General features: G+C 41.8%; 1 protein-coding gene and 1 long non-coding RNA gene across 3 annotated transcripts in view; one reads left to right on the top strand and one right to left on the bottom strand.

Moving 5' to 3' along the window:
* Positions 1 to 1,179: 1,179 nt before the first annotated feature.
* Positions 1,180 to 2,373, bottom strand: LOC109423801 (MRN complex-interacting protein). The gene is made up of 2 exons (XM_019698837.3): positions 2,220 to 2,373; positions 1,180 to 2,158 (listed from the first exon to the last, which is right to left on the bottom strand). The coding sequence occupies exons 1-2, from the start codon at positions 2,268 to 2,270 to the stop codon at positions 1,235 to 1,237; spliced, it is 975 nt and encodes a 324-aa protein (XP_019554382.2). The 5' UTR covers positions 2,271 to 2,373; the 3' UTR covers positions 1,180 to 1,234.
* An 8,070-nt stretch (positions 2,374 to 10,443) lies between these two features.
* The window catches only part of LOC134289845 (uncharacterized), a 37,027-nt gene continuing 21,753 nt past the window's right edge, over positions 10,444 to 25,717 (top strand). The window contains exons 1-2 of one of the 2 annotated variants that reach the window (XR_009998706.1): positions 10,444 to 11,022; positions 20,330 to 20,943. This is a non-coding gene — a long non-coding RNA (uncharacterized LOC134289845). Of the gene's footprint in view, positions 11,023 to 11,164; positions 11,431 to 20,329; positions 20,944 to 25,717 lie in introns of those variants that run through there. The other variant, XR_009998705.1, reaches the window with a different exon arrangement.

Genomic DNA, 25,717 nt, shown 5'->3' with positions numbered 1-25,717 from the left:
CGGCGGAAATAGGAGCCATATGACAAAATGGCTTGATACCCTATATGTTGAACAATCCCGACAGATGTTTCACATTCTTTTTTTATTTCTATATAATACTAAAAGTTAAATCGGACAGAATATAGTCGACAAATAATCTTCCTCGGTATTTATTCTGTATAAAAATTAAAAAAATCTCTTACCATAAAAGCCACCAAAATTGTTCAATGAACATTATTAAGATTCTTTCAAGTTTTCCTGCTAGAGTAAGTAATTCAGGCTACTCTTGAATTTCTCAAAATATTAAGTCAGTAATTTTGACATGTTTTTTTTTGGGAATTCTGTCAACAACTCTGCTCTTAGTGTTGTACAAAAAAAAATCATGTGGGAGTAACGTATGAGGAGTATTTTAATTTATCTTTCCCAAATTATGCCACACGACGGCTGGTCGCGACGATTATGGTCTAACAAATCAGCAAAACTTACAATATACCTTTATAGCACATCACCATCACATGTTCCGGTTTGAAAACTTACTTCGCTATTTCTTAAACATTATGTGTAGAAAATCTGACACAACGGAAAAAACGTTAAAATATGCTATATTGACCAATACAAATTATCCCCTAGTTCTAGCATCTTTATTACATCCGCGAAATATGCATTTGTTCCATGTGAGCATAGCGACAAATCTTTTATATTATTTTACCGTTTCATGTTCTTTCCCATCATCCGCACGGGTGCCCACCGCAGGCCAGGCAAGAAACCGTTAGCTGCTGTTCGATCGCGGTGGCGCGCAATAATTTTGGAAATGTTTTCATACAAATGCCTCTCAATGTAGATTTTTGTATGAAACCCCCTGATATTTATATACCATTCGACTCGTTATTAGTTCCTGAGCAAAATGACCGTACATAGTTATATGATAAAACATATTTTTACGGGAGAAATCGTTGTGCAAACACAAAAATTTGCGGCATGGGAGCGGTTTTCCTACCAAAAATTTTGGTGTTCTCGAGAGTCCAACTTTTTCAAATTTTGAGTAAAATCAAATATTTTTTTACGAACATAATCCTTAGGATCTTAGCTAAAAACTGATTTTTTCAGATTTTTTATATCACTTTCCATTAATTTTTAAAAAATCGAAACGTGCGCCAAAGTCGGGTTCTACCAGGTTTTCCGTGAAGCTTCCCCTTAATAAGCGCAAAATGCTACTTATAGCCCTTTTTTAACGAAACTCTTCATGGGGATGTTATCAAGAAAATTCATCATCTTCTTCATTGGCTGCTGTAACAAACTTGATCCACTTTGAGGTCGACACAAGTTCATTGGGGCATTGCGACGGTTCATTGATATTGGGCAAATTAGAGGCGTTAGAATCCGTTTCTTTTGATTTGAAGCTGCTCCATTTCGATTTCTTCGCGAAACTCATCATGGGTGCCTGTTTATCACGAGGGCATTCTTCGTTATGCGCCCTTTTCTGGGTAACAGTATTGATGCGTTCAATTTCTTGAACGTCTCCTGTCGTTTGCTTACATAACTTCGGCTTGAAACTGAATAGTGATTGTTTAGAGCCAGTTGTGGAACTTGATGCCATTCTTATCGGAGAAGAAATTTGGTTCAAGTTACATTCACGGTCGAGTTTCGATTGCCACTTGAATTCCTTCTTATCTTGTTTGTTCATCTGATGGAAATCTGCTAAAGGCATTAAACTAGGTGTAGGACTTGGCTCATAAGCTTTTCGTGGGGTAAAGTTGGCGAAATTTTTTGATTTCACACTCTCTCTTTCTCCTACAGCTTTACTTCTATTCGAAATCTGCATGTCCTGTCCCTCCATCAAATCTCCCACTTCATCATCATCTCTCGAACAGAAACTAACCCATTTACTGTTGCTACCATCTTCGACCTTCCTGGCCGACCCTTGCCCATGGCTAGCCATCAACCGTTCCGACTCGTCACGAATAGCATTCCCAACCGCGTTTGGCAGTTCTATCTTACCTTCCAGCACCCGTTCGGCAACGTCTCTTTCAAATTGGTCCGCCTGCAACGTCCCCTCGCTCAACTGCTGCACCAACAGGCGACATTCCCGACCGGAACCACGGGTGTACTCTTTGACGAGTGACTGCTTGGCGCCGCACAGCTTGCAGGTCCACTTTTTCGCCTTCTTTACGATGTCCGACTGCAAATTTTGTGTTCCATAAGTGTAAAGAAAAATCTACTCATGTAATTAAGAAAAGTACCTGGAATTTCCGGCATTGGAAGCAGCACACCACACGCAGTTCTTGAGGCATCTCCGAAATTCCGAAATTCGCGCTCGGTTTTCAGTTATCTTTGGTTCCTTGCCTGTTCCTCAGGCGCGACAACGATAACAAAATATGTTGTGTTGTAGTAAACGCTTGAAAATTGCAACTTTTGTTCCGAAAGGGGGGTATGACATTCACGGAGTTTGGGAAAATAGTAAACACACTGAGCCAAATGATTGTTTGAGTTATTATTTAATTTATATTAATTTAAATTCGTGGGTTTACATAGGCTAATTCGGATTAAGGCGCTGTCCATAAACTACGTAGACTCATTTTGAGCCATCTCAGATCCCCCCCCCCTCCCCCACCGTAGACTTTCGTTCATACAAATTTTCCGAAATTTGTATGAAGCGTAGACTTTAGCCTTTTTTTTCTCTTCTCTCTGCGGGGCTCCGACGACGGGACGCCAAGCAGTCAGTAGTGTGCGGTAGTTCGGCAGCAGCAAAGCTTCGCGCGCTGGCTTTGCTAGATTTTTGCGATTTTTTTTCTATTCTCTCTGCGGGGCTCCGACGACGGGACGAGTGTGCGCGCGCCGTGGTTCGAGTCGGTTCCGAATTTTTTGCTTCCCATCGGCGCTAGCGAGGGGCGAATCACTAGCGCATTTTCGATTCAGCCTTGCGTATTGACATACGCATTGGCGCATTTTGTTACGCATTAGCGTATTAAGGTACGCATTTCTAAAATTGAACAACACCTGTCAAAATTATACAGCATGCACTTTTCAACGCATTGATAAAATTGTTCGTATTTTTATACGCATTGAAAAAAAAAAACCTGCATTTTTCTACGCATTGATAGAAAACACGCATTTTTCTACGCATTGATCGAAAACACGCATTTTTATGCGCATTGGTGGAATACTCGCATTTTTATACGCATTGATAAATAACACGCATTTTCCTACGCATTGGCTCATTTTTCACCAAATTATGTGTTAAAACTCCAAAAATTCGTCATGCATTCCTGTGTATTTTTCAACGCATTGGATATTTTGGCGCATTTTTCAACGCATTACATTTTCAAATGCATTTTTCAACGCATTGAAGCATTTTGTAACGCATTCTCATCAAAACGCATTTTCGATTCAGTTGTTTTGGAAGTGATCCGCCCCTCGGGCGCTAGTTTCCAATACACTTTTAGTTGATAATAAATATTTTCTTTCATTTTTTGCATTTACACAAAAGAGTGAAAAATGTTAGTTCGGGTTCGCCGGTCGAGAAAAAATCCGGGAGCCGACAAGTGAGTCGCGTTCACTGTATTTCTGTGTGGAATAGACTAAAGGTTTCTGCTCCCTAGTGGAGTGGAGACGCACGATAGAATTTTCTTTTTGGCTAGTTCTTGCGTCGAAAAGTGGTCGGTTGTTAACGGCGGTTTGTGTATATTGATCCATTGTCAAATCATATCACCAACCATAGGTGACTCCCGGACTGACAATGTACCTTACCCTACTAACAAAAAAATCCTTCCTGAGACAAACGTGGAGATGCAGCGAGTCGCGGTCTTTATAACAACGTTTGTCTTACTAACATTCCCTTCCATCCTCGATGACCGTAAGGACGTGGCCGGCGCCGTTATTGACCTTATTAAAGTTGAGAGCTCTCGACCTGTGTACATTGAGAATAGTAAGCTAGTCCCTTGGCTAGTCCCAAGCCCTATTCATTGGTTCCTTGTGCAATTTCGATTGCTCTGGTCAATCACGGAGTAGCAACTACGAATTGTGCGGTCATCTATGCTCACGCTCATGCTCATGCTCATGCTCAGTTCCAAATTGTACACTCAGCCAAATAACCGTAAGATTTCCATAAGCCCCAACTTATGAAACGGCCTTTAAATAATTCATAATGATTCGGATGAATTTCATAAGGTCACTCTATGACGTAAAATCGTCTCACGGCTTGGCTTTTATTCATGTTTAGCAACATGATATTCTCAAACGTCGGTAGCCGTGTGGATAAAATACGGGCTCGGTGATCCCGACGTTCATGAATCGAATCCAGTCTGCATCATTTTATGATTTATTTTGTTCTTTTCATAAGTCTATCTTATGAAATTTGTCGTAGCAAGCATGATTAATTTTCATAAGGTATTTCGATGAATTTCGCTAGTTTTTTCGCTGAGTGTAGAGGCGCTTAAGATAAGGGGAAAATCGTTTGTTTACATAAAAACCCGAATTAATCCACCTATGGTGAACAAAACCCTTCTTAAACTTATTCAGGTGTCATCGCGAAAAACAGGATAATTATCTAGATTGAGTTTAAATAAGGGCGAAAGTAACATGAGAGAGTTCTGCAAATTAAAGTGACAAGATGCAAATTCAATCGAACTTTTTTACAATTAGACGCTAGATGCTAGATTGCATCGCAACCTAGCGATTTATATGACCAAAAAGTGCAACTGGCAATCTGTACATGGTATGGATGGTTATCTTACTGTTATTTGGGACAGTCTGAGAAATGGTTGAATGTCAATTGCTAATAGTCATCCTCGTAGTCATCTACAGAATAAGAAACGTTGAATTTACAGTTTGTGATTATGCGGGTAGTTTCAAACAAAGTAGCAGTGGAATCAGTATCACTGAAAAATATATTAACCCAGGGACCCCAGGGATTAAGTTTTAAAAACTCAAATTTGGCTAAACAGCTTTTAGTTTTTACTCAGCATTGGGTTGTTTTCCCCCTCACCCCACACGAATGTTGTCAAAAACGAAGAGAGATGCACCGACACACAATGATGCAAATGATCACCTCACTAGTGCTCATCACAACTCATCAACTGTATATTTATCGCGTGATCAGCGATGACCAGCAGCAAAGAGGTGGCAAAACGAACATGATGTAAATCACAAACGATTTTGCACACATCTGACTGGGCCGTCACACGCTCGCCCGAACAGCCGAACCATACCGAATAGGTTGGTTTTCGAAACTACGGCATGAACGCTCGACACGCACACAGAAGCAACATTCGCATGTACCGATACCATACTAATAAAGCTTCCAGCCAACGATGCTTCGCGATAAGCTGTCGAAAAGCATCGAAAGCGATGAAAAGAGATGCTTGGCTAGAACGCAACGGCTCAACGGCGAAAAGGAAGAGTCAACTATGCTGATTAGTGTTGAGTCCATTCGTGTGCTACTCGTATGGGAGGTTGATTGAATAAAGCGAGGATGGGTGAAAACGTATTCGTTGTCGAAAGCAAATCGCATCATTTCGTGAATGTCTTCATCAAATAGCAAGCTTGCCGACACATGCGTGCTGCTCCGTGGAAGAAGCCTTGACTAAACCCAAATTTGCGTTAAGGTGAACATATAACGAAGCCTTACTTACCTTACCGGTCAGGCTAAGGCCGGGGTGGCCTCTGCTGTACATAGTAGCCGCCTCCATTCCACTCGGTCCATGGCTGTTTGCCTCCAGTTCCGCACTCTGCGTAGGGTCCGCAGATCGTCCTCCACTTGGTCGACCCACCTAGCTCGCTGCGCTCCACGTCTTCTTGTACCGGTCGGATGACTCTCGAGAACCATTTTAGTCGGGTTGCTATCCGACATCCTGATGACGTGACCCGCCCACCGTAGCCTCCCGATTTTCGCGGTATGGACGATGGTTGGTTCTCCCAGCAGCTGATGCAGCTCGTGGTTCATTCGCCTTCTCCAAGTCCCGTCTTCCATCTGCACTCCGCCGTAGATGGTACGCAACACCTTCCGTTCGAAAACTCCAAGGGCGCGTTGGTCCTCTGCACGTAGGGTCCATGTTTCGTGCCCATAGAGGACGACCGGTCTAATCAACGTTTTGTAGATAGTTAACTTCGTGTTACGGCGAACTTTATTCGATCGTAGAGTTCTGCGGAGTCCAAAGTAGGCACGATTTCCTGCCACAATGCGCCTCTGAATTTCTCTGCTAGTGTCGTTGTCGTCGGTCACCAGTGAGCCCAAGTACACGAATTCTTCAACCGCCTCGATTTCATCACCGTCGATATGAATTCGGGGTGGCGGGCGCGGTGATTCCTCCCTGGAGCCCTTTGCCATCATGTACTTTGTCTTCGACACATTAATGACTAATCCGATTCGCCTGGCTTCACTCTTTAGTCGGATGTACGTTTCCGCCATCGTCTCAAATTTACGAGCAATAATATCAATATCATCGGCGAAACCAAGCAGCTGAACGGACTTCGTGAAAATCGTCCCACTCGTGTTTATCCCCGCTCTTCTTATTACACCCTCCAAACCAATGTTGAACAGCAAGCACGAAAGACCATCACCTTGCCGTAACCCTCTGCGAGATTCGAAGGGACTCGAGAGTGTCCCTGATACTCGAACTACGCACATCACTCGATCCATCGTCGCCTTGATCAACCGTATCAGTTTATCCGAGAATCCGTATTCGTGCATAATCTGCCATAGCTGTTCTCGATCGATTGTATCATACGCCGCTTTGAAATCGATGAACAAGTGATGTGTGGGCACGTTGTATTCGCGGCATTTCTGCAACACCTGGCGGATGGCGAACATCTGGTCCGTTGTAGCGCGTTCACCCATAAATCCAGCCTGATATTGCCCCACGAACTCTCTTGCAATCGGTGATAGACGGCGGCATAAAATTTGAGAGAGTATCTTGTAGGCAGCGCTCAGTAGTGTGATCGCGCGGTAGTTCCCGCAATCCAACTTGTCGCCCTTTTTGTAGATGGGACACACGATACCTTCCATCCATTCCTCCGGTAATACTTCCTCCTCCCAAATCTTGGTAATGACCCAGTGTAGTGCTCTCACCAGTGCTTCTCCACCGTATTTTAGAAGCTCGCTTGGTAGTTGATCTGCTCCAGCAGCTTTGTTGTTTTTCAACCGGCCAACCTCCTCCTCAATCTCTTGAAGGTCAGGGGCCGGAAGTCTTTCGTCCTGTGCACATACTCCTAGATCTGTTACCACGCCACCTCCGGTACTTGCAATGTCGCCATTGAGGTGCTCATCGTAATGCTGCCGCCACCTCTCGACCACCTCACGCTCGCTCGTGAGAATATTCCCGTGATTATCTCGGCACATGTCGGCTTGTGGCACAAAGCCTCTGCGCGACCGGTTCAGCTTCTCGTAGAACTTTCGTGTGTCCTTAGCGCGGTACAGCTCTTCCATCGCTTCGCGATCTCGTTCTTCCTGTTGGCGCTTCTTCATCCGGAAGACTGAGTTCTGCCTGTTCCGCACCTGTTTGTAACGTGCCTCATTCGCTCTCGTACGGTGTTGCAGCATTCTCGCTGCATTCTTCTCGTTTTTCAACTGTTCACATTCGCCGTCGTACCAGTCGTTTCTGTGATTCGGAGTCGCGAAGCCTAGTGCTGTAGCCGAGGTACTACCTATGGCGGATCGGATGTCCCTCCAGCCATCTTCAAGTGTAGCTGCGCCAAGCTGCTCTTCCGTTGGTAGGGCCACTGCTAACTGCTGCGCGTAGTCTTGAGCCACTTCTACGTTACGCAGCTGCTCGATGTTGAGTCGCGGCGTTCGACTTCGACGCGTGGTGATAACTGTCGAAAGTTTTGAGCGCATGCATACAGCGACTAAGTAGTGATCCGAATCTATATTCGCACTGCGGTATGTGCGGACATTGGTTATATCCGAGAAGAATTTACCGTCGATTAGAACGTGGTCGATTTGGTTTTCTGTTTGTTGGTCGGGTGATCTCCAGGTGGCTTTGTGGATATCTTTGCGGGGGAAGAAGGTGCTTCGGACTACCATACCACGGGAGGCTGCAAAGTTTACGCATCGCTGGCCGTTATCATTCGATACGGCGTGCGGGCTGTTTCGCCCGATTACCGGTCTGTACATTTCCTCCCTTCCTACCTGCGCGTTCATGTCGCCGACAACGATTTTCACGTCACGCGGCGAGCAACCATCGTATGTTTGCTCTAACTGCGCGTAGAACGCTTCTTTCTCGTCATCGGGTCTCCCTTCGTGTGGGCAGTGGACGTTGATGATGCTGTAGTTGAAGAAACGGCCCTTAACTCTCAACATGCACATCCTTGCGTTGATCGGCTGCCACCCGATCACACGTTGTCGCATCTTGACCAACATTATAAATCCTGTTCCCAGTTCATTGGTGGTGCCACAGCTTTGGTAGAAGGTAGCCGCTCGATGCCCGCTTTTCCACACTTTCTGTCCAGTCCAACAAAGTTCCTGCAACGCCACGATGTCGAAGTTGCGGGGATGTAGTTCGTCGTAGATTATCCTGTCACATCCTGCGAAACCTAGTGACTTGCAATTCCATGTTCCAAGTTTCCAATCGTAGTCCTTATTTCGTCGCGTGGGTCTTTGCCGATTGTATCGAGTCGTATTTTCTCCTATGTTATTCGCAATGGGGATTTTTACGGGTGGCTTATTGGGCCTACGCCAACACTCCTGTCTCGCCGGAGGGCCATCGTGCCAGTTCTGTTTAACGTCCCAACCAACACTGGGACGACCACGCTGATGGGGCTACCACCTTGGATCTAGCTGGGCGTGGTGCAGCGTTTCTTACTCAGCCGCTGGATGCCAGAACAGACGCTGTTTGAGCCGCACCTCCTTGGTGAACAGACACTCGGATCGTACCTCCTCAATCTAGCTGAAGTCAGAAGGACAACAGTGCCCAGGCTGCACTACCAGCTAAGCACACAACTCTTAGCTGGCGGTCTTTGTCATCGCTTGACCCGTGGAAGCATGAGGTAGGAACTTGTGAGGACCAGAGCTATATTGGATGCTCTCCTTATCGACTCACCGTTTTGCAGCCCATATACTTCGCAAGTTGGTTTGCGGTGAAAAGCTGATGGATTGGTATCCTGCTGGTGGTGACCAATCGATCAACTTTTCAGGGCAAACTGACATTCGGTTCTTCAGATTTGTGCTCTTGAAAATTTGAGGTGTGGCTTCGTTATATATTCACCTTAAATAAAGCCTCCGCTGTGTGAAAATAACTTACCACTGGGTGAAAATTTTTGCCGCGATCAAATGAGAACTACTTAGAGACCACACGCTCCTGTCAGAATACCCATTTTTTCATTGCTATCTCTGTCGCTCTTCAAGAGGCTCCATTTAAAAATACCCATTTATAAGTTGGGCCGCCCAACTTCAAAATGGGTATTTTTAAATGGAGCCGCTTGAAGAGCGACAGAGACAGCAATGAAAAAATGGGTATTCTGACAGGAGCGTGCACTATCACGGTTTGACGCAAATTTGAGTAATTCCACGGAGGTGCGGGATTGCGTCAAAAGAACTTAAATTTGGGTTGATTTCAGTAACAAATTTTGAAAACGACGTATAATCAATGCTACACCATTGATTATACGTCGTTTTCAAAATTTGTTACTGATTTGTAGTTCAGTGTAGTTCCCACAACAACATTTCGACAATGATTTTTCATAAGGGCCTAACTGACTTGATCGATTTCTCTTAATCGACTCTCTCTTTCGCTAATATTATGCTTTTGGCCGAAATCCGAAGTGACCGAACGTGCGAAAATTGATTTTTAACCTACTTAGAAATGTCGCAACTCAATTTGGATAAGTGCATATTGTAGCTCCTAATTAGCTTAATGATGCGCAACAGAAAAAAATAGATTCAAATTTACTTCGCATCTGCAACTTCGCATGTGCTTCAAGCGACGACTTCGATTTAGGGTGTGAACCATTTCGCTTATTCGTTTAACTTTTAGTTGAAATTTGACACTTCGGTAGTTATTTTGCATCGGATGGTTAAAAAATAACTACGGGGACGGCCCATTTTAAATTTGACAGACGAGTAGTTATTTGAAACAAAATTCAGTACGCAGCCAAATCATTGCGTACAAAAAATAACTATCGGATTGTCAAAACTAACCCTGGTCGGGAGTAGGGTTATTTTTAACCGGACGCAAAATTACTACCGAAGTGTCAAATTTTAACTAAAAGTTAAACGAATAAGCGAAATGGTTCACACCCTTAGTGGTGCGACGATAATAAATCGTTCAAAACAAACAAAATCATTATTCTTTTTGTTTCTATAGCAACATGTAGTCGTCTTCTTCGAATTTCAACCAAAAAATCTTTGAAAAACTCAATACACATTCTGCGATAGCACAAAGAGAGGATCGATGAAGAGAATTCGAAAATGTCAGTTAGGCCCAAATGAAAAATCAGTGTCGATTTATTTCAGTGAAGGTTCGACTTCCGTCCTATCCCTCCGCTTGCGCAAGCGTTTTCCTTCTGTTTTGCATGTTTTGTTTTGTTATCGTGCTTCGCATTTTCCGTTTCGATTTGTTTTGTTTCCGCATTTTGTCTGTCCGCTCTCACACACCCGCAAAAGAAAGCAATCCGCCGTTCGTTGCTGTCAAAAAAGCACGCAAAATCGTTCGCGGCCCCCGCAGCTAGGAAGAAAGAAGAGGAGAAAATCGAGGAAACTCAACCGAACGACGACGACGGACGATTTTAGTGTTGAGCTCTGCTGATTGTGTGTGATGATGAACCGCGCTCGCTGAAAGTGTTGTTCGGGAAGTGAAAAATTTGCAGTAATTTTCTTTTCTCCGGATCGGAAGTGTGCGCACGGAGTTCGGGTGATTCGCGATTCGCAGCGGATATTGGAATATTGCATCGGCAAGTGGCCCCGGAAGAGTCTGAAAAGTCGAACGCCCGTGATTTGTCAAAAGTTGTGTTCTTTCGTGTGTGAGGCAGCAAGGTCTTGCTCGTGACTGCCGAAATCTAACGGGGTTCTTTCCGCTGCTGAGAGACCTACTTTTCGTCTTGCCGTGCCGTGTGAGTTCGAAACTGGTTTTGTTCTATACGAAGAAGGTACTTTTGGCGTTTCAACCAGCAAGCGCAGTGACCCGTGATATTATTTTCGGTTGTGGCTAGTGGTCGGATCGGTGGTGCAAGCATTTTCCGGTGTGCGACCGTCGGGCCGTGGAGTGGACGAAAGACAATTTTTTCGGAAGGTTTTTCCATTGCCACACAGTGTGGTGCTGAGCGGCCGTTCGCGTGTTGTGCTCGCAAGGGGGATTCAGAAGCGCGCCGCCCGCGGAAGGCGGAAGAGTATCTACCTACAGTCGTTGGCGGTGAACAAAATCCATAAACGTTGCTGGTGGAGCATACCGTCCCCGCAGTTAGGTGGACGAGCAACGGCAAAGGCGCCGTGGAAGAAAAGCAGAAAAATCGAGAGCAAAGGTGGAAGAGAAATACCTATAGATACCGTAATCCACGGTGTGCATAGGCGTATTTGTGGGGCGCACATGGTTCCCATTTAGTATGATTTGATCAAGGTAAGAAAACTAATGCTATTTTTGGCTTTGTTCTATTCGTCATGGAGTGTTATTAATTATTAATTTTATATTTCAATTTGTAAACTACCAAGGGCTCCAGAAAAGTGAGAAGGCCTATCAATTTCATAGCATTTCTCAAAAGCTTTAAACAGATGCGAGTGGTGAGCGCACGGGTATTCTGCATGATCATGCTAGGGTGATGGGTTTGATTCCCGGTCGGTCCGGGAACTTATCATGAAGGAAATTGCCTTGATTTGGGCATAGAAGAGGCATATAAAGAGGATCTTTGTGTCTGCCAAAATGATCCAAATATGTTGAAAAGTTTCAGGGGCATGCCCCTAGAATTATGCCTTTGTATGAAAAGAACAACCTGTGAAAGCTCAATCGATTGAAAACTGCAAAATCTCTCTAGGATTACTCCTTTCAAGATTACCCCAGCAATTTTTCCTGAGATGCTTCCAGGATTGTTTTCCGTGGTTTCTCTACAATTTTTTTTTCTAGGATCCCTATACGTTGTCCTTCTGTGATTCCTTAGGGAGCTATGTATGTATATCTAAGATTCTTTTTGGGGTTTCTGCTGAAGTTTCCTCTGAGGTGCTTTCAGGAGTTTCTTCTGCGATTTCTAACAGGTTTCACCTCAGGAACTCCTTCCTGGGATATCATCCTTGATTTCTCATGGAGTTCCGAGACTACTCCATATGAGATTATTCCAATACCATCTAAGGAATAGCAGAAGGAAATTGCTGGAGTATTTCTTCAAGGCAATCCTGTAAGAACTTCATGCAGGAGGAATTTTCCAAAATACTCCTCAATTAACTTCTGAAGGATTTCCATTAGAAATATCTGAAAGAATTCCAGAATGAACTTCCACAAGAATTCCAGAATTATTTACCAAACGGAAATCTTGAAGGAAATCAGAGAAGAATTCCTAGATGAATCCTGGAAAGAGTTGAGTTCCTGAAGAAATTCTGGAAGCAGTTTTTGAAGCAATTCCAGAAGAACTTCCCGGAATAAGCTCCAAAAGGAAACCCAGAAAGAGTTCCAAAAGGAATCTCGGAAGAAGTTTGCGAAGAAATTCACGAAGGGGTTCCTGAAGAAATTCCTGAAGCAGAGTGTAGAATCAGCTTAAGTTAAAATACACATAAATATAAACCTAAAAAAATCCAGAAGCAATTCCTGACACAGGACCAGAAAGTACACTAGACGTAGTTCCTGGAGGAATCCCGGAAGAAGTTGCCAGTGAATCCTGGAAGGAATTCTTGAAGCAGTCCCAGATGTAGTTCCTGAGAGAATTCCGGAAGGAGCTCCAGAAAAAATCCCGAAGAAGGTTTTTGGAGGAATACTGAAAGAAGTTTTTGTAGGATTCCTGCAAGGATCTTGTGGTAGTTTTTTGTATCACCGAGTAGGCCCAAGAGTAGGCCTTATCATTGGTGAAGATGATTTTTATTATTTGATCTGTCAAGTCAAGCTGTGATCACCATATTGGCGACAAGAAGAACTAATTCTGCAGGATAAACCTGGACAAGTGGAACTAGGAGGATTAGAGAAGGCCGACGTTGAGAAGAAAAATATTCTTTGTAGGGTAAAAAATATAATTTGGACATGTATATAATTCGGACATAAACTGTGAAATATGTCTTGCTCCGGAGAGCTAATAAAAGTAGATACTTCTGAATATCGATTATTGGATCAAACAGACCCTATTCTCATGACTTACGTTGAAAATACGCTTAACAATTAAGAATTTACTTCAAAATTATCGAAAATGTAAAATATTTCACTGAAACCCCTCAAATGCACAGGTATGCAAGACGACATACACTTCACAGTCACATACAATATTCACCTCAGAACCGTTGAATTCATAATTGTAAGAAATTTAAAAGCCTTATTGCAATGAAAACTGTTCAATTAAGAAGCATTGGGCAGCCAATCTCTTAACATTCATCTAGAACGCCTGAAATAGGTGGTGTCCAAAATACATTACAAGTTTTCTACTGTAAATATATTTTGGTCATCTTACGAACTACATGGGGATGCTATGTGATTGCATACTTGGAGGCGTATTATGTGGTTCTACCGATATGTTAGGAGGCATGTCGCGTTCGGAACATTGACACCTTATCAACAGCAGCTTCTATTTCGAGCAGCTTCGATACTGCAATTTATTATCATTATTAGCTAAAGTTTTTATTACAATTTCATTACATATTAAACTTACAAAATAGTATCGGTTCGCGGGACAAACAACTCTCCTAACACAGTGCACTCTCCTCGTAGTTCCTATCGGACTCACGGACAAAATTACACTGCCGAATCACCGCATCTCACTGCAATAGACAGCTCCGATCGAATCCTCGATACTTTAGTTTCAGGGTTGCCAGGTCCACTAAGCACGAAACGTAATGCGAGCATTCGTAACACGATATTTCCTCGATTTTAACAAAAACTGTAATAGTTATCAAAATAGATGCCTGTTAAGCGGAGAAATTTGATTATTTACAAGAAAATATTTGTTAATGTATGCTACTTTCATGATAAAGCAGTATTCATTGCTAAACATGGTGATAATTGCCCTGTCCAAATTATATATACCTGAGGGTGTCCAAAACATATATTCGGTGTCCAAAATGCAATTCTAACAGGTGATTGGAAATTGTGATTTTCTCAGCTTTAAATGCGTTCGTTAAGCTGTTTATCACCAGGAACGCAAAGTACAATCATATTATAAGCGTAATAGTAACTTTACAAAATAATCAAATCCTTTCTAAGGAAGCTATGGGACGATTTTTCTAACATTGTCCTCAGCCTGTCCAAAATACATGAATTACCCTACATCCTGATATATCCACTGTTGTTTTATTACTGAATATGAAAACAAGCAAGCTGATTGGACCGAGCTAAACCAAGTAGTGCGCTATCTCAAAGGAACTATGGACTTCAAGCTCCGATTGAGCAGAAATGGCGAATTCAATGTTATTGTAGGATATTATGATATTAGTTACTAAGGTAGTCAAAAAAATGTTCATTCCATTGCTAGCACTCAACAAAGTCAGTCGTTTTACTAGTTGCTCTGCTATAGGTTACGAGCCCAGCCCAGAGGACCATAGCCCCCGGAACCCGAAAGTAGTCTTGAAGATTTTTTCAACCTCAGGAAACCTCAAGCAGTAAACCCGATGTAGAAATGTCGCTGAATCACGTTGCTGCTGGAAGTGGAGGAAACGGAAGAACCGCAGCCGAAGCAAAAAGCGCTCGAGCTGGCGGAGGTTCCGTGGCACTGCCGGCCATGGAGAAGTTACGTGACAGGGAGAATCACACGATATGGGCGTTCGCGATGCGGATGATTCTCATTCGCAAAGGATGTTGGAGAGCCGTAAGTGCTGAAACCGTCGAAGCTCAAGCGTTGGTTCCGGAGGACCTAAAGCAATGGACACTCGCTACCATCTGTTTGAGCCTGGAAAGCTTCAATTTCAGCTTGGTGTTGGATGCGGTCGATGCGCGTGTCGCCTGGAAGAAGCTCGAATCAGCTTTTCAAGACAGCGGCTTGACAAGGAAAATCGTATTGCTAAGGAAGTTCACTTCGATAAGCCTACGTTGATGATGAGCTGATGAGCACAAGTCACAAGTTAGCTTCGGTGGGATTCAAGGTGAACGATTCCTAGTTGGCCATGCTGCTGATGGGGTTACCGGAACATTATGCGCCTATGATAATAGGCCTCGAGGCGTCCGGTATCGTCCTGACGGCGGATCCAGTGAAATCAAAAATTTTGCAAGCAAGTTTCCAGGAGAAGCCAGCGGCAGGTAATGGGTAGTATGCAGATCGCAAGAAATTTCTTGGTCTATCTCGATACTTGGGAAATGCAGGCAAGGAATCGCTCAAGAAATAAGAAAGCGTCGCTTTATTCCGGATCCGAGTACGGAGCTGAAACAAAACGTCAAATCAAATGGGGTATGCTGTGTTAAATTTCTTGACCATTCCGGTCACGGAAAAATAATGCACTGAACGAAAATTACTTGAGCGATTCCGTTTGAAGTGCATACCATAAGTCAAAAAGTGACGAAAAGACCTGCTTCTATTGAAACAAGTCTGAACATTTTGCTGCTAAGTGCCCGGAGAAGCAATAGTTGAAGAAATCGAACAAGCACAAGGGCCTTTGTTCAATTTTTGCCATGAGGGACGTCAGCAGTTGACTAGCGTATTTTGACTCGAGCGCCACGTGTCACATAGCGCGGCCGGATCAGAAGTTCGTCTAGGAAGCCCAGGTAAAGCACATAGTTGGAACGGCGAACGGTATCATGCAGGCCGTAGCGAAAGATTCCGTCGTATTGGACAGTACCGATGGATGAATTGATGTTAGCGGAGTGCTGAAAAACCCGGATCTGGTAACACATTTATTATTCCCCAGGGTGTCGACTACCTGGAAAAACCTGGAAAGTCAGGGAAAGTCAGGGAATTTATTTTTGGACCTGGAAAATCAGGGAAAGTCAGGAAATTTTGTTGATGGTCAGGGAAAATTTTCACGATAATCATAAAGCGATGTATTCGAGTTATACATATTCCTACCCATACCTAATTTGAAAAACTAGCTAAATTGTTTCTTTAAACTGTTACATCCATGATGCTGATTTACGATCAAATCAATGTATGAACTTCATCCTGAGTTTTGTAGTATCCAGTTTACATAATGATGTTCTGAGTTTTATCATGAAGACATATTTCATGTAAAAATTACAACTCCGGTTTAAATCTAGCAAATAAGCTAGAAATTAAAAGTACATCACACTGTACCCAATGTAATGTTTGATGAATTTACAGGCGAATATTTGGTGATATGTATCGTTTTGTTTGTCCAGAAATTTGTTGTACAGACCAATGATGATTTTTATTACTCTTTAGTAATAATCTCGAGAAAATGATGATTGCGCAGTACTTCATCTGATTCATTCTAGATCTACGCTACCAGTAGAGCTTGGTTTGCCTCTTCAACTTAGTGTTCTTGAGGTACTTCTAAAGGCAAACAAAGCCTTATGCACTAGAGAACTGGATACCCAAGTTACTTCACAGCCTCCCAATGCATAATGATGATATCTAAAAAATGTCCAAACTATTTTACCCAGATCCTTGAAATAGTCTATAAAGAATATTTTACAAGATATCTGCAAAATTCTTGGTGGGTGTGTGCAAAATGTTTATTGGTACATCCGATATCATCAATGATGCGTACCAGATAGTATTATATGCAGGTTTAATTGTTTGATGAGAATGTGGGTTAAACAGAATCTTGCTGTTCTGCAAAAAAAAACCTTCAAAGATCTAAGTCTACAGTAAAGAAATCATCAATAATTTCGATGAGAATATGGAAAGAGTCAAGTTACGGGTTTACCAAAGATCCCAATAAAATTGCAAATTGAGACTTGAGCACAATAAAACAGAAAAGTCATTCTCTTTTATACTGATTGATCCATTCCTGAAAAGCATTTGGAAAGTATCAGCTATTTCAAGATGATAACTATGTAACGAAAACAGGAATGTCAATCATCTAAAAGTGCTTCAAGGGAAATTAATGTTGCATTAATCCTAGTTTTGGAAAAAAATTCGAAACATAACCTGCTAGACATCCTGTAATCTTATTTTAGGATTCAACAGATTTTCCATCAATGCTTAGAGGCAGCAGAAAGTTTAGCAAGAAAATCCGTATGAATTTTCGAAGGTGCTTGATGGAGCTTTTAAAAGTATAGGACATAATTTCTACAATATAAGTGTGGTTAATTTTCGAGAAAAAAAAATCTAAATGAGTTTGTCAGCATTGTGGCAGACCTTTTAAAAAATTGTCCATGAAAAGTTAGCGGCACGCGTGTAAATCAAAGGGGTACCGCTGTCCGATCACTTTTGCAATATTTTTAACGCCTTGCCACACCCAGATCTGTGAACGAAAACATTTAATACTTTGTATACACAAAATTCAGCATATTTGTAGTTCCGTGTCAAAAATTGAGCTCAATCCAACAAAGCAAACCATAGTTACAGCATCTTAAACTTGGCCATTTTGTATGAAAATCGGCGTTTGTCCGATCAATTATGCACCACAGTGTACATGCAGAATTTGCAACAAAATTGCAGCCATCTGGAGTAGCTCATAGAGTAGTTTTAAGTAATAAAACAAAATCAAGATGTCATCCCAATGATGTTCTTGGGGTATGTCTTTCGAATATCCTAGTTTTAACCCTTTCCTTCCCACGACTTTAAACGATAATTTCTATGCCAAGAAAGCGTTTCCGAAAAAAGTGCTTGAACAAAAGTTATTGCAAATTGGCCAAATTTTTCGAAATCAACATAAAAAATTTTAGTTGTAAATCAATAGTATTTTGGTTGTTTATCAATAGTTCCACTATTGAAACAAGTAGTTAGGAGTTGGGTTTACCTAATAAGAATACAATCATATTTTAAAAACTATTGCATCATATTCATCTAATTCCGTTTGTCTCGAGTTCGTCGAAAATCGATGGTGCTCTAGAGCAACCATGGGAAGTAGAGGGTTAATTTTGGCGTTTTTTTTTTAATGTTTGTTGGTCTTCTGAAAGGATTTTCATTTTCATCTAAATTAGAGAGTTTTTGGTGAACATATCAAAAGTTGTTTCCAAAACAGCGCATTAGATAGAAGAATTCTGAAGAAATACTGCCAATATGCCTTAAATCTATTGGAAAAAATCTGGTTCAGTTTACTTGTTTTTCTCTTTCTATTTTTCCACTCCTAAAAAAACCAGAAAAATTCAGATAATTTTATTTTATCTCATGATTTTATCTTGAGCTTTGATTTACAAGACCTGGAATTTTCAGTGAAAGTGACTGGAAAGTCAGGGAAAGTCAGGGAATTTTATTTTTAAAATTGAGTCGACACACTGCCCTATCTGAAAGAAGGGGGTGGCCGTTATTTTCACGAAGAACAAATGCGAAGTACTGGATAAAAGCGATGATCTGATTGTCACCGGAGTCGAGGACGGTGGCTTATACAGAGTCAATCGCTCGGAACAGTCATTTTTGGCGGGCGGCATCAAGCTATGGCATCGACGGCTTGGGCATTTGTACGAGGATGGCCTGAAGAAGCTGATGCGGATTGCAAACGGAGTCGATTTCCAAGGAGGATCGTTGGTGGGTTGCGTTTGCCTTTCTGGAGGGCAAGCACACAACAGCAAGGCGGCCGTTCCCGAGAAGGTCGTCTATGTCGGAAAAACTGCTGGAATTGGTACACTCCGACCTCTGCGGGCCAGTGGAGGTTTCGTCGCTAGGTGGAAGCCGCTACTTCATGACGTTTCTGGATGATGCAAACAAGGGGATAACGGTTTATTTCCTGAAGAACAATAACCAAGCCCGATTGCTAAAGCAGAGTTCGTTCATCGCACTTTCCGAAGCTGTACAAGAAGCAATCTGGATGAAATTAGAAGTTTTCATTCATGATTCACAGCACAAATGTTTCAAATGGAGAATAATGTGCCTCTGGAGCTGATATCATTCATGAAGATAATCAGAGTTGCTTGAAGATGTTGATCAACGCGAAATTCAGCAATATAACAAAACATGTGGCCACCAGGTTACATTTCACGCGAGATCAAATCCAGAAAGTTGAGATTAATTACATCTGCTGTTCGACTGCGGAAATGGTTGCAGATCTATCAACAAAACCATTGGCAAGAATGAGGAATAGGAAGTTAGCTAAATTGACCGGACTGATCGCTACCGTCTAGGAGGAATGTTGGAGTTCAAGAGGAAACAATCATTGTAGTCTTAGCGAAGAAGAAGATATCAATGCACATTTTTATTTTGTCACTGTTGCTTACTGAATAAAGACGTTAATGACGAATTAAGTCTCACTGTTACTAATCTAGAATCATAGTTACTAATGAACACCAGAAAGGTCCACTTTCGTTGCGGGTCCTTGGGAGTTGAGAAAACTTTTCCCGATTGGAACGGGAGTCAAACCCGTTGTCTCCGGATTGGCGATCCATAGCCTTATCCACTAGGTTAACCCTCTAATACCCAATCCCGCCTTTAGACGGGGTATAGTTTGAGCATTTTTGTTATTTTTGTTTCGTGGAAAATCATTTTTTTTTATTTTTGGCTGATATTTAGGACTGTTCTGTACATCTCAAAATAGTTTTTGGGGTATTTTAAAGCATTTTTACATTTTTTAAAAATCATAGAAAAATTGATGTTTTAGTCACCTTTTAGAAGTCATTGTTTATTTTGTATTGAATCGCTACAATTAACATATTCTAAATTTTTCCCAAATCATTCTATCTTAGTTTAATAGTTTAAGGGAATCGAATACACTCTAAAATTATTTTTCTTAAAATTACACGGAAAATAAAATTTTCTGTGAAAAAAATTACAATAATCATATTTCAACAATAATCATAAAATCTCAAAATGTTTTCATCTCGTAAAATCTGTTCTCCAAATTGGCTTCCAGGAAAAATAGAAAGGTGTGGGGATGTTCAAAAATAAAAATTAGAAAAATCAAAAACTGAAATTCACTAAATCGAGAATTGAAAAGAATCATGTTCCAAAACATGTTTAAATCGATTTTAGATGACGAAAAATGATATTTAGATCAAAATCAAAAATTTGGGTATTAGAGGGTTAACTAGAGACCCTAAACTAACTTGTAGGGTCTCTTTAGTTTTAACTAATTTTAAAAATGTGCACACTTTATTATAATTATTATTCCGACTTTTTAAGACCCTTGGTAGTTTGCGTAATCTTTCACATCTTTATCACAAAACAACATAATTTTCCATTCCACCAGGTTGAAATTATTCGCTGAACACATCGCTCGCACCTCGATTCAACCCCTGGATCCGCCTACGAGAAAACACACCGAGTGTACAGAGTGTAAGCAGTCGAGAAAAAAAAGAGTGAAGAAGCCGTAACTCGCGCGCAGGAGGGTGCTTCCGCGGAAAAAGTGGACCCCTTTATTTGGTAGTGGAAATTTTTGATTCGCGGTTGCGGTCGTCGCGGTGGTGCTCTTGCTCACAAAAGTCGCTGGCTGGTGAAACAAACCGAAAATTAGTGACGGTGATCTAAGCGTGAAGGAATTGCAGTGTGTCTCTGTGAAAGTGCGCGTGTGTAGGTACGTTGAGAAGAATATTCCTGGTGAAATTGCCGGAAACCGAGCGGAGTCTGCCCACACGTGTCGAACCTATTCGATCATCACCATCCACATCTCACGAACCTTTAGTGACGGGAAGCTTCTCCGTGGGGTACGCAATACCTCTGCGGAGCCGGGAGCTGACCACACGAAACGGACGTCAAGCTGGATAACTCAATCGTAAACCGGTACCTTAGCGTGGCTGATGACGAGTTCGTCTGGGCGGTAGATCAGGACGTCCGGGAGTTCATCGAGAAGGCGAATCAGAAGAGGTAAGATCCATAATCCCCCTTAACAGGTGAAAGTTTTTTTTTTCCAAACGGTTTATTTATTTAGGCTCATTTGTTTTATATAAAACTTTACGGAGCCGAGAATCAAAACAAATATAATGTTATTCTAAGAAAGTTCAATTACAATACATTCTAATAAAAAACTCTACGAACACATTTCTTTTTCGGACGCGACCCTGAGCCAGAACTGGAACCGGATGCGGCGAACTGAGCTCTACGCTGGCTAGCATTCGGGTTTGTCATTGCATCCTTGATCGCTCTGGCTACCTCCTCTAGCTTCTCAATGCTTTCTTTACGCCGTTTTTCCTTTTCCAAGTCCGCTCTTCTCTCGCAACTGTTCGACGATCTTTGCTCCACTTCAAACGTGTCCGAGATATGGCCGTTGTCGTCCAACACTTCAATTATATCATCCTCCCATTCTTCCGATGCTTCTTGTTCCACTGATCCGCACGCTTCTCCGGACACAACTGCAGCGTATGAGCTGGCTTTCGCTTCCTCTCTCTGTTCGTTCTTCTGGTTCTTCCGAGTTTGCCGTTGGGGGCAGGTGTCTTTCCGGTGTCCCATGGCTCGGCACAGAAAACACGTGTTTTTCAAGCCGTCGTAAAAAATTCTTCCTTTCCACTTCCCGATGACGATTGCTGGTGGTATATCTTTTTTAACATCAATATACACACCACGCACACCATTGTACAGGTGACCGAGACCCAATTCCTCCGGAAACCTTTCCCGAACAATCCGTTCGATTTTTCCGAACTCTCCGATTACAAGAGATAACTGTTCATCGGTTAGTTCCGGCGGTAAATCGAACACCCGCACGTGCTTCACGTTGGTACCTGCGACACACATTCGCACATTTACAGCTTGTCCATCTCCATATACGAATTTAACCGGCTCCGTATTTTTCTGCAACGATTGCAGCATTGCTTCCAGCGATGTAAACTTGATATATAACGAACGATCATGGGCCGTCTTATACACCGTGTCCATCACCGTAAGATCCACATTGAGTTGCTTTAGGAAGCTGGCGATATCCGTCCAGGACGGGCGCGGGCTGCCCACCGGGAAACGAAATTGTGCGGTGTTGATAACATCACACATTTCGATAATTTATTTGCTGCTGACTATTCCGGACGACGACGCACAGTAAGCGTATGAAGCCACGGTGAACGACCGTGAAACAAAGAACTCTTGCAAGCTACTGCAGGCAGCACAAAGCTGGTAAAAAAGAGCCGGGGAGAACGCGTTTGATTCCGTCTGTTCTCAGCGACAGCAGCGATAGAACTGACAGGTGAAAGTTATCAAACCAAAACAATACAGTTTAATTTTCAAGTAATTAATTACGGAAAAACTGAAATCGCCAAATAAGATACCTGAGGAAGATTCGCAATACGAATCGAAACGTACGAAAAGAATGCTAAAAGTAGACCCTTCGGTTCCTAATAATACTGACGAGTCAATACCACCACCGGTGGTTATTACTATTCAAGGTGGCTGAGCTCGTTCGGTAGCAAAGGTGGGTCACATGAACTACTAGGTAACTGAACACAAGCTGGTGTAAGAAACAAGGGAATAGGGCGGTGTACAACTAGCCACCACGGTTGCTCCACATTTCCGCTATGTGCATCGGTGGCTGTGTTGATGTAATTAGTGGCTTGATTTAGTTTATTATTTATTGTTGGGTGCTTGTTGTTGCTGTTGTTGATGTTGCTATCGAAGTTGATGGCAGGGATGTTACAAGAATAATAAAATTTATTTGCATAAGCAAGACCTCACGATGAGCTAACTAAATTAACATTAGTGCTATATTGAACAAAACTTAAGCTACAGATTAGAAACCTATATGCCAGGCACAGTTCGCTTGATTGCATAACTCGTAGGCATTATCTAATTCTAATAGATTGACACTGTTCTGTGAAAGTTTGAAAACAATGGAAACGGCTTTTTCAACCCGTTTTTGTCCTAGGCATGGCTACGACCATGAGCACCTAGGCCGTCTAAGTGAGAATCTTGGAGCAACCACTATTTTAAAGGCCGGCTTCATAGTGCTAACGCAGATCTTCTTCCTTCGTTTGCCACCTAAACGAATGAGTTCATGAAATGTCATTAAGCCGGCTTCATAGCTGGTCGGAAATCCTCCACAAAACCGTGAATAACAGATCTCAATGCATCACCTGTTCATAGACTTCAATGCGGTACATGATAGTGTTGATCGCTTGGTGCTATGGAAAATCATGGACGAGAACGGCTTTCATGGGAAGCTAACTAGATTGATCATAGCAACGATCAAAGTAGCGTGGTCCATTCGAATCACGCTTGTACAACTTTGCCACCACTCCAAATGCTCTGGCGATAATGGAACGAAATGGCTTCAGATTTTCAATCATTTTTTTTCAGATAAGTCAGAAAGTATCTTAAAGTGTTGCTTCAAGTATTCTTCTAGGTATTATCCTAGGCATTCATCAAGAGATAATTTCAGAAATTACTTCAGGAATTCCTCCAAAAAGTTCTTATAATCTATTCTCGGAGTTTCCGTAGATATTTTTATGGGTTGTTACGGGATTTCGTAAAGCAATCCTCCAGAGATTTCTTAAAGAATTCTGCAATTTTTGGCTTGGAGCGGACCTGGTGTGATGGTTATGTTTATAAACACGTGACTCTCACGCCGAGGAGCTGGGATCGAATCCCACTCCCGACAAACTCGCAAAATCTGAGTTCTTCCTTTAGAAGGGAACTAAAGCGTGGATCCCGAGATGAATTACCCTAGGGTTAAAAATCTCGTTCATACAGATAAAAAAACTACAATTTTTGGAAGAACTTCTGAAAAATTTTAGAAGGAATATCTAAACAAATTCTGCAGGGGACGTCCCAGCAGATATTTCTGATGTGTGATTTTAATTTTTGACACGGAACTATAAATATGCTGAATTTCGCGTATACAACATGTTTTCGTTCACAAGTCTAGACGTGGAAAGACTTTCAAAATGTGCAAAAGTGACCGGACAGCGGTACCCCTTTGATTTACACGCGTCTTCTCAAGGAAGTTTCATAAGGAATTCCAGCATGAATTTCTGTAAAATTCCTGTAGAAATCTTAAGAAGTACTTTTGACTGAATATCTGGAAGGATATCTGAAGAAATCCCTGGTAAATTCTTGAAGGAATCCTAGAAGCATTTTCTTAAGAACTTCCTGGAGAAACTTCTCGAGAAACCTAATTACCAGAAATAAGTATTGAGGGAATTATAGAAAAAAAAACCTAGAAAAAACCTTCAATCAAATTTTTGGAACATTTTCTGCAGTATTCCTGAAGAAATCTGTGGATGAATTTCTGAAAAAAAAAGATAAGCGCTTGCAAAGATCCCTAGAAAAAATCTTGAAATATTTCTAAAGTAACTTGCTTTGAAATTCCTAGGATATGTTTTTCTATAAGTTTCTTAACCCTTCCGTTACCAACCACCTAACAAGAAAAAAACACTCTTTTCGCTATAACTTTTTTGTTTTTCTATATTTTTCAACCAAACTTTGACACAAGAAGCACATATCTTTCTAGAGATGTCTGGAATGGCCACCTGATTCCGGAGTTATTCCGGAATCAAAATGGGTAAGTTTAGTTTGCAGACCTAAATGAAATAGAATGATAGAAAAAATGTCTGATAGTCCATCCCAACCATTAAGTGCCTTGTAACCAGTTTTGCGGATGTTCCGGAGAACTGGTTCCGGGGTAAATTTTTGAATATGATTCAATACCATCATGCGACACCTCAAACATCATGATTTTTTAAGATGCACCTTTCTGAGCTGTTTTTGGTGTTATCCGAAATACTTTTGGTCATTTTGAAACCGCTAGGCGGATTTCACGCCCCCTGGAAGAAATCATGGATGAAATCTCTAGACGAAGTCCTAGATAAATTCTTGAAGGAATCCCTGGAAGAATCACCGAAGGGATTTTTTGAAACATCTCAGGAAGATTATCCTGAAGAATCCCAGCAAGAATGCTTGGAGAAATCTCTAAAGGAATCTTTAGAAGAATTCCTGAAGGTAACACAATTAGAATTTCTGGAGGAATTCTAGGTGAAATTGCTGGAAGAAAGGCAGCAGGAGTTGTTACAATTCCCGGGGGAAGGCAAATAAGAGCTCCTGGAGGAATCTCATGAGGAATTTCTGGAGGAATATCAGGATAAAATCTGTGAAAGAATTCCCAGAAGAATCGTCGGAGACACTTCTGGAAAACTCCCAGAGAGATTGTCTTGAATAATCAAACTAAGAATTCCAGGAGGAATCTAAATAGAATTATTTGGAGGGATCCCTACAAGAATTCCGAGAAGTATCACAGCAAGCATTTCTAGAGATATCGCAGGAGGAATTGATGGAGGAATCTCTGCAGAAATCTCTAGTGTAACCTCATCAGGACCACCTGGAGAAAACCTTGTGTTTCTTGTGTCAATATTTGGTTGAAAAGTATTGAAATCCAAAAAAGTTATAGCGAGAAAAGAGTGTTTTTCCGCACTTTTGTTAGGGAGTTGGTAACGGAAGGGTTAAAAAAAAGTGGAGGAATTATTATAGTTATCCATAGAGGAAATATATCGGAAATATTTCTGGGGTAATACATGAAGAAATATCTAGAGGAATTTGTATGAACTCCTGCAGAATCCTCTGGCGATCCCCTTCTGGCAATTTATTTGGAAATTTATTGTAAGAATTTCTTCAACAACTTTTTTTAACAATTTCTTCGGAAATTACTATGGCAGTTCCAGTTTAT

This window comes from Aedes albopictus, chromosome 3, assembly GCF_035046485.1.
Source record: "Aedes albopictus strain Foshan chromosome 3, AalbF5, whole genome shotgun sequence".
NCBI lineage: Eukaryota > Metazoa > Arthropoda > Insecta > Diptera > Culicidae > Aedes > Aedes albopictus.
Note: the sequence above shows the minus strand (reverse complement) of the source record. Positions and strands in the feature narration are given on the sequence as shown.

What these genes read in the sequence shown, in the direction of transcription:
- LOC109423801 (XM_019698837.3), bottom strand. Translation starts at nt 2,270, where the DNA reads ATGCCTCAAGAACTGCGTGTGGTGTGCTGCTTCCAATGCCGGAAATTC. An exon ending in TCCAATGCCGGAAATTCCAG is followed by an intron (nt 2,159 to 2,219) that starts GTACTTTTCTTA and finishes CAAAATTTGCAG; the next exon opens with TCGGACATCGTAAAGAAGGC.